Source organism: Pristis pectinata, chromosome 16 (assembly GCF_009764475.1).
Source record: "Pristis pectinata isolate sPriPec2 chromosome 16, sPriPec2.1.pri, whole genome shotgun sequence".
Classification (NCBI taxonomy): domain Eukaryota; kingdom Metazoa; phylum Chordata; class Chondrichthyes; order Rhinopristiformes; family Pristidae; genus Pristis; species Pristis pectinata.
In genome coordinates, this window is record NC_067420.1 from 23,576,854 (window position 1) to 23,589,698 (window position 12,845).

At 40.4% G+C, this 12,845-nt stretch overlaps 1 protein-coding gene across 1 annotated transcript in view; it reads right to left on the minus strand.

Annotated features, from left to right (window-relative positions):
* Nucleotides 1-11,481, minus strand: part of ptgis (prostaglandin I2 (prostacyclin) synthase) — a 60,776-nt gene extending 49,295 nt beyond the window's left edge. Inside the window, exon 1 of the mRNA XM_052031196.1 lies at nucleotides 11,093-11,481. Coding sequence (XP_051887156.1) covers nucleotides 11,093-11,166 — 74 coding nt within the window. The 5' untranslated portion in view covers nucleotides 11,167-11,481. The remainder of the gene's footprint in view (nucleotides 1-11,092) is intronic.
* Nucleotides 11,482-12,845: the final 1,364 nt, after the last annotated feature.

The window sequence follows — 12,845 nt, forward strand, 5'->3', positions numbered from 1 at the left end:
GCAAAGGAGAACGATTATGAGAGGCATAGATAAGGTGAATGGTAAGAGTCTTTTCCTCAGGGTAGGAGAGTCCAAAACTAGGGAGCATAGGTTTTGGGTGAGAGGGGAAAGATTTGAAAGGGACCTGAGGGGCAACTTTTTCCATGCAGAGGGTGGTGAGTATACAGAGCAAGCTGCCAAATGAAGGGGTTGAGGCAGGTACAATAGTATCATGTAAGAAGTACTTGGATAGGTGCATGGAGGGACGGGGCTTTGAGGAATATGGGCCATATGCAGGAAATTGGGACTAGCTGGGTGGGCACCATGGTCAGTGTGGACAGGTTGGGCTGAAGGGCCTGTATCCATGCTGTATGGCTCTATGACTCTGTGACTCTGAAGTGCATCAGTAATTGGGCTCAGGTTTGAGGATCAGACAGAAGAGAGGGCCAGAGCATGACTGAGGCATGGGGACAGGGAAGTTCTGGATTTTGGAGCCTGGGTTTTAGATGGGAGTCTAGAATCAGAGCAACGGGACAGAAGACTTTCTGAAATCAGGATCTTGTACTGGGCTGTGACAGATTTGGATTTGGATTTAACAATTGCGATCAGTGAGGGGCTTGTCAGGAGGCTATTGGTGGATATGGTGCTTCAAGTGGGTACAACTTTGTGAAGGGTCCTGTCTCACACTCACCTGAAACTTGCTTCATTTAGTAACAGTGCTGCAGATCAAGCAATACTATAAAGGCTAGGTTATTCTGGGAGCAACCAAAAATGATTTCTCTTCAAAACATGTGTCATTATTTTCAAAAAAAAAGTTTCAAACTGCGTGATTGGCACAGAAACTGCACTATTGGTACATGGATATAATTAGACTGGAAGTACGTCATCAAATTAATTGAGTGAAATTGTTCTCTGGCAAGTAGTATTAGGGAAACATAGCACAATGGAATTACTCGGCTAATACCTTTCAAAGTATTCCATTATATATTATATTTTAAAATGTTTGAACCTCTTGATTGTTTTAATGAACCTTTCAGACAAGGTGGACACGTTTGGAAAGAATTTGAATCATATAGAATTTTGTGAGTATAAGGAAAGGGAAGATGGGTCCATTAGAATTGAACCAGAGTAACTAGTAGGCTGTAAACTTTCAAAGGAGATCCTTCTTGTGGAATTCATTCAGATGAGATGGACCCCGGGTGCCAGTCAGGCTGAATTAAATCTATGATCTGGAGCAATTCTTCATAACCATTCCTGGGACCAGATCAGCCTGCTTCTCCTTCTGACCCACATGTATTAATGGTAAGAGAGCTAATGCTACTCAGCCTTGAGAGTGGCCCCAAATTAAGATAAGATATCTTTATTAGTCACAAGTACATTGAAACACACAGTGAAATGCACCTTTTGCATTGAGTGTTCTGGGGGCAGCCAGCAAGTGTCGCCACGCTTCCGGTGCCAAAATAGCATGCCCACAACTTCCTAACCTGTACATCTTTTGAATGTGGGTGGAAACTGGAGCACCCAGAGGAAACCCACGCCAGACACGGGAACAACGCACAAACTCCTTACAGACAGTGGCTGGAATTGAACCTGGGTCTCTGGTGTTGTAATAGCATTACGCTAACTGCTACACTACTGTGCCTGTGGTACTACCATACATACCATTCCAATAGATAAAGATCAGAATCAGAAATAATGATTTACACAGCTCTACACAATGAATCAGAACTGAACCCATCTGTATGCTCATTCCTGGATGATATAATTGTTCTGCTGTCTCCTCAGGACATTAGGCAGAAATGTCCTGGTTTATCTCCATGAATTATGATCCCTGAATCTGTGGATATTCTGCAGAAACATTCAAATTGGGAACCCATTTACTTCATACCTACTGCAGGAAAAGGTCTTGGAACTTGACAGTTCTTGTGGGCAATAGTCAAGCTGAGAAATCCCCTCTTCCTGTCACTTACAGGAAGCTAAAGTCTACTGTTCTTACTAGAAAAAGAGACAATGACATTGAATACAACAGAGCCGCAGACATTTCTCAGTTTGGGGGGCGGGGGGGGGGGGGGAATCTTGCAAAACTATAAAGGACCTGAATAGAGGAAATGAGACCAGACTGCAAGCTTTCACTCTCAGTTTAAACACAAGGATGCTCCCTCTATGAAGCTTCACAATGCATGTATTCTCATTTTCCTACACATTTCAGCCAGTCATTTGACTCCATACCTGAGCTAACAGAATCATTTACTTTTCGAGGACGTTTGACATGGGCCGATGAAGATCTAGTTATTGTGCTTCCATTTCACATGGTCTGGACCAAGACTGAAAGGGAAACACAAATACACTGCTGGAAATCCCCTTGGTACATTGGCACAATCCACATAGAGTTCAAGGAAACTTTCTCCAGCAAGAACCGCTATCTTTGGTGGAAATAGGAGTGCCGCCCCAAACAACCTTCACCTCTGTGCCAAAAACTGAAGCAAAGGCTGGACCTGATCTTTTCTAAGCAGAAGCTCACCTTTAGTTTCTTTTCTCAGGCCCTTTGCTTCTCTTCGATTTTTACTTGATATTCTTTGCCTCTGAGTTTTTGCCCAGTATTTTTCCCTTTCCCTTGAATAAATATTTTTACCTTTTATTTTCCAGGACATGCTCAAAGCTGCCACATTCCCGCTGACCCCTGGGAATCTCTTGCCCACAACTGCTCAAAGTGGAGGAGATGCATTCTGGATGTTGTTGAGATCCTTGAGGCTATGCATTAGTAGCACACAGATGGTCCATCAGCTACCTCCTGCCCCATCAGTGGAAGAGTCTGTGGTTCCAATACCGGTCTTGTTAGCCACCTCAGAACCCGTATAAACAGAGGGGAAACACAAGAGACTGCAGACGTTGGAATCTGGAGCAACAAACAATCTGCAGGAGGAACTCAACGGGTCATGCAGCATCTGTGGGAAAAAAAGAATTGGCAACGTTTGGGGTTGTAATCCTGAATGCCAACAATTCCTTTCCTCCCACAGATGCTGCTCAACTCACTGAGTTACGCTAGCGGATTGTTTGTTGCTCTTTAAGCAGAGTGGAAGCAAGTCATCCTGGATCCTAAGGGACTTCCTAAAAAAGAGCACATTGACAGGCCAGAGGCAACTGGCAACTGGAACCCCACTGGGCACAGTGGTGGGTATAATGTCAGATGCATTAGTATCTCATCTCCACCTTGTTTTCAACATCTACATTGCAGGACACTAGTAACTGAGGCTATGTCTGAGAGGAGAAACTGGTTAGCTCCGGCTACATGGAACAATCCTTACAAAAGAATAGTTGAATTTTGTGCCTTGCTTAAATTAGGCTGCAGGGTGGCACAGCTCGAGGCAGCATCCCAGTGAAATATAACTGGAGCTTGCCTATTATTTTTAGTCAGAATTTGGAGTTTATAAGTGTCTGTATATTGGAACCATTCTAATGTATTTACACAATTGTAATCTATCTCTTTGTAACATTATATACATTTGTCACATAATATAATTATAGAGAAGGACTGGTCATCCTGGGATCCTGGGAAGGCATCATGTAACATCCCTCAGGTGGAAACATTGCTTCTTCTGGATACTACTGGAGTGAAATCATGTAACCATGACATCATATACATCGTGATTATGTTTTAAACATAGCAGCCTTCATTATTTGCTGAGGGTGCTGTCATCAAAATATTTTTATGTCATTGTAACGTGTTTCATTACATAGTATTTGCACAAATAATCCCAGAGAGGTCCTTTTACCTTATTGAATTGTGGAGGAATGAGATACAAAGGTGAATACTTCTAGGATCACGGGTCAGTACCTGTGATAGAATAGCTGAACTTGTGCCTGGCTTAAATCAGGCACATCACCAGGCAGCATTCAGGTGAAGTGGACCAGCTTCAGGCAGCTCTTGTAGGGTATGGTTCAGATGGAGAGGTGAGGAGGGTGTAGTGGGCATGGAGGTGCGGAGAAATATAGAAGTAGGGAGGAGTGGATTGTTGGGAGGGATGGTAGGTAGAACAGTTGGGAGGGAGTGGTGGTTGTGGTGTGGAGGAGTGGAGAGAGGTGAGGGATGGATCTGTGGGAAGGGAATGGTGTAGGGATGATAGGTAGTGAGGGGGTGGAGATATGGAGATGGAGGATTGGGAAATGGGGAGGAATGGAAAGGTAGGGAGGTAGCAGTGGATGGTTGGTGTGGAAAATGGGGAGAGGATGGAGGCTGAGGAAATAGGGAGGGATTGGTGGGGTGTAAGGATGGGGCAGATGTGATGCGAATGGATGTAGATAGGAAAGGGATGTAGTGGAAGGGAGGGGAAGGAAGAAAGGAATATTTAAGGGTGGAGAAGTAGGGTTAGGAAGTGGGAAAGAGATGGTAGGGATTGAAAGGACAGTGAGGGAATGGTCGAGGTGATCTGCCAAAAGCCAGCACATTTAAATTCCAGTTCACAATTCTGAGGACCAGAACAAGAGGTAACCTTACACTGAGGAATATTACAACAACTTGAAGCCCGCATTCACAAAATTGACATGGGTCACCTAGATATTTAACCAACAAAAAATAAACTGCTGGAAGAACTCAGCAGGTCCAGCAAGGGGATGGTTGACATGTTGGGTCCCTACATCAAAATGCAGACCATCTCTTTGCTCCACAGATGCTGCTTGACCTGCTGAGTTCTTCCAGTAGTTTGCTTTTTGCTCCACATTCCAGTATCCATAGTCTCTTGTGTCTCCTGTCTAGACATTTAACAAGTTTGAACAGAAAATACCTACAGTCCACTCAAGGCATTTCAAATGTAGTGACCAGCGGCAACATTCTGAATTTGCATCTCGTTCTTTTCATTAAATAACCCTCTGAACTGTTCCCACCTAGGATATGGGGAAAACCAGACCAGATGACACTGGAAATCTCAATGGTTTGTTCATCTGATCATTTACGTCAACATCAGTCTTACCCAATTCTGATGTAAAGTCACTACTCTGAATCAATAGCCAGATATTATTTGATCTGCTTCACCACCCATATTTGCCCCACCCCCACTACTTTTCCCACAGCTGTACATGCTTTTTGTGGCTCAGTGGGTTTAATTGACTTGGGTTCCATGAGTATTCTGTGAACTGGAGCCACGCAAAGCAGGGACTTCTTTCAGGCAGTGTCTCTTGAGGCTCTGTCCCTGGAACACCCTCATGCCCACATTTTTAAATGTCCCAAAGTCAGAGATACTTAAAAAAGAATTCAAACAGACTTAAATAATTCAAAAAATAGTGCAACTGAAGTCAGAGACATGCTGAAAAATGCACTTCAATTTGCTGGTGGTTCATTGCAGAATTGTTGGTTCAAATTCAATACATTGTGGTCTGTCAACTCTTTTTCTGTTCAGTAAACTGCTGGGTGCCATTGTCATCCAACTTCAGGTTTAGCCTGGAAGTCTGTTCAATCCCATGTGTGAACTTTAGATTAGGTACATCAGTACTCCCCATTTCCCAACTCGGTCACCATTTTACAGTTTTTGATTTCAACCCCACTCTTGGCAGGAATGAGCCCAAACTAGCTCAGCAATGAAACCAAATTAAACCATTGGTTTTGGCTGCAGTCTCTCTTGTGAAACCAATGAAACTACTCTGCAATGAGTAGTTAAGTGTGCTTACACCACAACTATATAATTTGCAATATATTGGTTAAGGATGAGGCCATCAACCAGAAGTTAAATAGCTATCTGAGGGTAAACAAAAGTAGTGATTAATTTTATTATTAACACATTTATAATATAAGGTATTATATCATTGTTATATTATAGTTAATATAATACATCTAATGCTTTTGCTTCATCACTGAAATGATGAGGGAGAGAAATAAAAAATAAGATTAGTTCTTGTGTTAAAAAGCAGCTGCTTCTTCTAAAATGGAAAAATCCAAAATGCACTCTGATTGGAAATTTTAACCACTGTCAATTATGCTGAAGTTCTATGGAGGTCTGCCCATTCACCCACGCATTTGAAATAACAAACAGAAAGTGGTGACGTGGCATTGAAAATAAAAACAAGGCTCAGTGACAACCTCATCCAATCTACAGATATCCTAGCACAGCACTGCCTGTATAATGACTGGTGAACAACCTCACTCACAAATAACTTGAACACTCTGACCTTTCAGTTAATCTTTTGGATCCTTTAAGCATCTTAAAGTATTTAAAGTCATTTGAAATCTGTCAGCCAGAATGCTTTTCACCTCTACCCTTTCAATTGATTGTTACACTTTCTATTTTTTCTTAATCTATTTTATATTCTCCACAAAGGAACTTAAAGAACTTCCATCATTTCCCATGGAATCACAGAATCACATATCTCAGAAGGAAGACAATTGCCCCATTACATTGGAGCTAGTCAATTAGTTGCCCTCCTCTATCATTTCTTAACTGGTTAATCAAAATTTCCATTTGATTACAATAACAATTTGTGTTTATTTTGACCTCTTATGTGCTAAAAGAATCTAAAACAACATTTATCAAATAAAATGCAACACTGAATCACATGGGGCAGGCACGGTAGTGTAGTGGTTAGCATAACACTATTACAGCGCCAGTGACACGAGTTCAATTCCCGCCTTTGCCTGTAAGGAGTTTGTACTTTCTCCCTGTGTCTGCGTGGGTTTCCTCCGGGTGGTCCAGTTTCCTCCCACATTCCAAAGATGTATGGGTTAGGAAGTTGTGGGCATGCTATGTTGGCACCAGAAGCGTGGCAACACCTGCGGGCTGCCCCCAGAACACCCTACGCAAAAGGTGTATTTCTCTGTGTGTTTCGATGTACATGGGACTAACAACGATATCTTATCTTATCTTATAAAAGTGTGTTAGACAGATGTCCCAAAAGATGGTTAAAGTAGTAGATTTAAGGAACATCTTAAAGGATTATAGAAAGCTAGAGAGATGGTAAATGTAGGGAACGAATGCTACAGTTTGTTGCAGAACACAAACTTATTGTTGGTGGATCAAATAACATCTAAAGCCAAATGGCTAGAATTTGAAGAGCACAGATATCTCGGGTTGGAGGAGATTCCATAGAGAGTGAAGGGGAGACAAGAGGGAGTTTAAAATAAGGGTGAGAATTTCATAATCAATGCATTGAAGGCCAGTAGGGACAATGTACGAAGGGGCTTGATGCAAGTAGGGACACGCACAGCAAAATGACCTCTTGTAGAAGGCCAGCATGTAGTGGATTGGAATAGTCTGGAAGCAAACCAATGTATGGATGAGAACAACGCTACTGAGGTGGCACTGGACAGGTTTTGTGATGCCCGGATATGTAGTGAAGAGTTCAGTACAGAGTCAAAATGGTGTTGAGTTTGAGAACAGTGTGAACAATGCCATGAATAGTGTCCAGAGTAACAGATGAAGTTAGTGGCCAAGGTTGTGATTGTGGCGAAAATTCTGCTCATTTGGAAGTCGGATTTAGAAGGATCAGAGATGTTAAGAAAGTGAGGTATCTGTGAATGTTTGGAAACTGGCACTTTGTTTTTGAATAACATCAACAAGGGGCAGTAAGAATATGGATGGAAATTCAGAGAGGCCAAGGAAAGAGCCTAGGTCATTCCTTGTACACGGCATAGACAATTATTTTAAATTTGATTAATAAATAAAAATAAGCATGAATGCTAAGGGAAAAAGTGTAAGTAAAACGGCAATGCCAAATATAATTTATTTCTCATTGATTATAATTTGCCTAAATACTGACTAATGCCCTGGAGGAGAGATGAATGACCTCCAACAAGCACAACAGTGTATCTTCGTGCAAGGCATGGCACCAGACATTAGAGTATCTTCCCCTTGGTGCATGTTAACTTCAGTTTTACCAGGTTCTTTGTAGAACATAGAACAATACAGCAAGACCACTCTGCTCCAGATTTCATCACTCGTTTAGTCAAAGAGCTTGTGTTGAGTGTGACTGCACTTGACTTTAAGGTAGCACAAATTGATAAGGTGGAAAAAGGTGTATGGTATGCAGGAGCAGTCCCTTCAACCCACAATGTTGTGCCAAACTAATTAAGCTAATAATTAACCTAATCCCTTCTGTCTGCACGTGGTCCATATTCCTCCATTCTCTGCATATTCATGTCCCTTTCTAAGAGCCTCTTGAATGCCTCTGTTGTTTCTGCCACCACCACTACTCCAGGCAGTGCATTCCAGGCTTTCACTGTGCGTTTACACTCTGTGTAAAAAAACCTGCCCCACACATTTCCTTTGTGCTTTCTCACTCTCACCTTAAATGCGTGCCCTTTAGAGTTAGACATTTCAACCCTCGTATAAAGATACCGGCTGTCTACTCTATTATGCTTCTCATAATTTTATAAACAACCATCAGACCTCCACTCGACCTCTGCCGCTCTAGGGAAAACAACCCTAATTTATCCAACCTCTTCTTATAGTACATACCCTCTAATCCAGGCAGCATCCTGGTGAACTTCTCTGCATGCTCTCCAAAGCCTCCACATCCTTCCTATAATGGGGCGACCAGAATTGAATGCAATACTCCAGATGTGGCCTAACCAGAGTTTTATTAAGCTGCATCATAACTTCCTGACTCTTGAACTCAATGCCTCGACTAATAAAGGCAAGCATTCCATACACCTTTTTCCACCCTATCAATTTGTGCTTCCTTAAAGTCAAGGGCAGTCACTCTCAACACAAGCTCTTTGATTATTCAAAAATATTGTCTAAGCTTTGTTATGACCATGTCAGCAATTAAACAACGATGAGTTTCCCACAGAGATGATTACATAGAACACATGAGTCTTCTGTTCAATACGATTCATAACCTCAGGGAATTTTTCTAGGCAATTTCCAGTCCTCTTATTATTGCGGGTAGGAGTCGGTGGGGGGGGGGAATGATGTAATGGGGGGACTTAAAATAGCTGAGCAACTGACTTGAGAACAGGAATGCAGACAGGTTTAAACAAAATAACATTAAAGGACTTTATTTTAAGCAATATTAGATTATTTATTTTGATTAAAAACATTGAATTACAGTATAGTGTCTTCTAACTGGATCCTTAAACCGAAAAACATTCAAAAAGTGGACAAAATTACAACCAAGTATTATATCACACCAACAAGCATAAGGATAACAATGAAATCAATTGTTACCAGCAGTTTGAACTTTTTGTTGGTTTGTTCAAGTATTGAAAAACTTCTTACTTATATAACTTATTTCTCTACTCTAGTGTTGCACATTTGTTTACTGTCTCAACAAAAATTCCTTCACTATTATTTCAGCAGAGGAGTTAACTTGTTCAATTGACAAGGATTAACACCTATATCTGACTTGCTGATAACAGCTTCATTTCTTTGAAACTTCTTTCTGGAAGTTTAATGTTATGTAAAGACTCAGAAAAATCTCTTTCCAACTTTATATACTTTGCACACAAAATTATGAGTTGTTTGTTTTCATGGTATACAAGACAGGAATTTGAATGCAAATTATCTACTTCAATTTCCTTCAAAGTGGAGTAAACTCGGCTGCTGCCAAGTGATGTGTGAATGTAAATTGGTGGATGATGATCCCAGGGGTGTTCCAGAAACTCCATCTTTTGCTAGAAGCGTGCCGAATGACTATTGTTATAGTATCAGCCTCTTTACAGATATTTTCTAGTTCCAATACTGTCAGTACAATTTCCTATCCATCCATCGCCTCAGTCCCAGTGTTTCTACAAATCCCCTGCCACCTCCCATCGAACATTTTACAGATTCCAAACTTTCTGCACCAACAGACTGCACACCCCCCCCACTCACTCCCTCAACCTCTGATACTTTCCAGAGGATCTCTTGTCGTCACTCATAGCTATTTGATGCCTCACTCCAATATCTCCTGCAATATACTGGACGCACTGGAGAATGTGCTTGTACAACCTCCAAGCATTTCACAATCTAAGTTACTTGACTTGCACTTCATTTCACTGAATCAATGACACAATCGGAATTTCAAGCAGTTAGTCTGTTTTCCTTCTTGTATTGTTTTACAGCTATTATAAGATAAGGTAAGATATCTTTATTAGTCACATATACATCGAAACACACAGTGAAATGCATCTTTTGCTTAGTGTTCTGGGGGCAGCCTGCAAGAGTCGCCACTCTTCCGGCGCCAACATAGCATGCCCACAGCTTCCTAACCCGTATGCCTTTGGAACGTGGGAGGAAACCAGAGCACCCAGAGGAATCCCATGCAGACATGAGGAGAACGTAAGAAATCCTTACAGACAGTGGCCAGAATTGAATTGGGATCGCTGGTGCCGTAATAGCTGGCGCTGCTACACTACCGTGTTTTGTTTTAATGCAAAGAATAATACCTAATGTTTTGTGAACACTCTGAGGAATATGAAGATATTGCATGCCACATGCAATTGAAAGCAGCACACAGAACTGCATTTGGACAAATTTACATCTTACATATCACATATTAACTCCTTCAGTGTTCAGATGGAAATGGATAACAAAAAGCTAAGGACCAGAATTAAAAGGCTGGAAGTTTATCAGAAATTACTAACAAAGAAGCTTTCCTGAAACAAGAAATGGTATTGACTTACGAAGGTTAAACTGTTTTGCTTTATAAAATAGCACAGATATCGATCTTTCTATAGTATCTTACATTTTGAATATATTGAATCCTCTTATTTCAAGCAGAGTTAAGGGACTGAAGTTTAAAACAAGAATATCACTCTTTACTGTACTTATCACTAAATCAGAATCCTTCAAGTTGTTGAGGTCTTTACTCCTGAAAGACATCATGTCGCATCTCCTCACTTCCAATAACTACACAAATCAGAAGTTTATAAGTTTGATTCTCAGAAAAGCCTGCAACAGCACAATATTAATCTTTCATCCATTTCTACAGTTTTATATCGGTGTTTAATATTCTACTTTTATTTTTACAGTAGTTGTAAATATTTAAATAGGTGTTACCAGGTTAACCAGCATACAAAAGAAATCATTGTTAAAATATGTGATACAGGATCCTGAAAGTCCTCTGGAATTTAAGTTCCAACGCAAGCATTCACCTACTTCTCAATGATGAAGGAAAGAAAACATGAATTTTCAGATACTTATCTTACCTCTTCCTTCTCCGTACGTGATAGAGAATAAACGACAGAACAGTTGCAATGAAGAACAAAATAAACCACTGCATTTTTTGTTCCAGAAATGTTTTCTTCACTGATTCAGTGCTGATGGTGACTGTGCTCTCTGTAGAATTAGTTTAACCTCAGTGTGGTAACTGGTTCAATTCTAAAATCTGATAGCAACAGGTCTGACTTGTCTTGTGACTTTCTGTCAATGAAGGCACAGCGCAGAACCAGATGGTTTTATAATTGGAATCCTGAATTTCTAAATGAAGGCTGGCATCCTTCCACTTTTGAGGCCCAGCCTTTTTTTAGTGGTCTTGTTGAGTAGGAAGCTGTTCTAAGATGCAAGATGAAACTTAGCCAATAACATTCGAAACCACCTTAAAGTAATAGCATAAATGAACAACAGAGGATTTAGAAAAAAGACAAATAATTACATTTAGTTGCCTCTAACAATCACTATTTATCAACCAGAGCTTTCTACAATTCAATTTCCTAGGATTCAACAATAGTATTAGTTTTAATATGAAACAAAATTAACAATTATTACCAATGTCAGTGAATGATTAAAAAGGTTAGAATTATAAGATGTATCATTTAAATTTTTAGCACGTTGAGACCAGCTTGTACACAGACAAAAATTATTTTTTAGTGTGCCCAGTTCCACTAATCAGGGAGCAGCCAGTTCAATACCATAATTCTCCTTGTGAAGTCAATCATACTATTGACAGATTTTCATGGGAGGATCTGTTATTTCTAGGTTGTTCGAACTTTGAGCTCTGAAGTACAGGCAGATTGCATATCCTTAGTGCTGTAGTATCTAGTGGAGCTATACTAACTCTGTTAATTCATTGGAGAAGAATAGCTATGAGGGAGCATTCAGGTAATTTAACTTACCTTTTTTTTAAATTAATGTTATTAACTTAAATGTATTTAAATGTAGTGAAAATATTTTCTAGTGACTTTGAAGTTGATATAAAAATATTTTAAAAATGCATTTTTTTATATTGGTATGATTAACTTTCAATAGTTGTGAAAGTTTGTGAATGTCAGAAACATCCAGAAAAATTCAAAGCCTTCAAATATTTTGACAAGCTCATGAACTTCGAGATGCAACTTTTGGGTGGATGGGCCTTATTCGGACCCTGCTATGAGCTGCCACTTGTGACCAGCAGGTGCAGCCAACAACCACTATATTGCAGCTGGCTTCATTTAGGAAGCAGCAGCTGAAAAATCTGTATCTGGTAAGTGCGGACTTGGCAGCTGGGAGACTAGCAACCGCAGGTGGCTTATCAATGCAAGGAAATTCCGGGTCAATATTTTTGAGACAGTAGAAAGAACATTCCCTTTAAGAGCCACTCACTACTTAGGGCATTTAATAACTAATAACAAAGGGTAACATATATAGGACCTCATTTAAAAACTAATATAAGGCTCCTACTTATTTCAAAGAATATTACTGACCATCCATTTCCAGGCTCACTCAAAATTGAGATAGGTGGTAAATGGACAGTGGATATTGACCTGAGTTTTATAGGGAAATTTCAGCAGTTTCCTTGCATAATTGCTGATGTAGCCCTGTGTGACATTTACAATTCAGGACTCCTGTGTGAATGAGGACGGGTCGAAGTTGCAGTCAGTGTTCCTTCAACTTCACTTCAACACAGAGAATCCACCATGAAAATCTGCCAGGTCCAACCAAATGCAAAGGTAGCTCCTCCAATGAAAGGTCGATGCTGTGAGG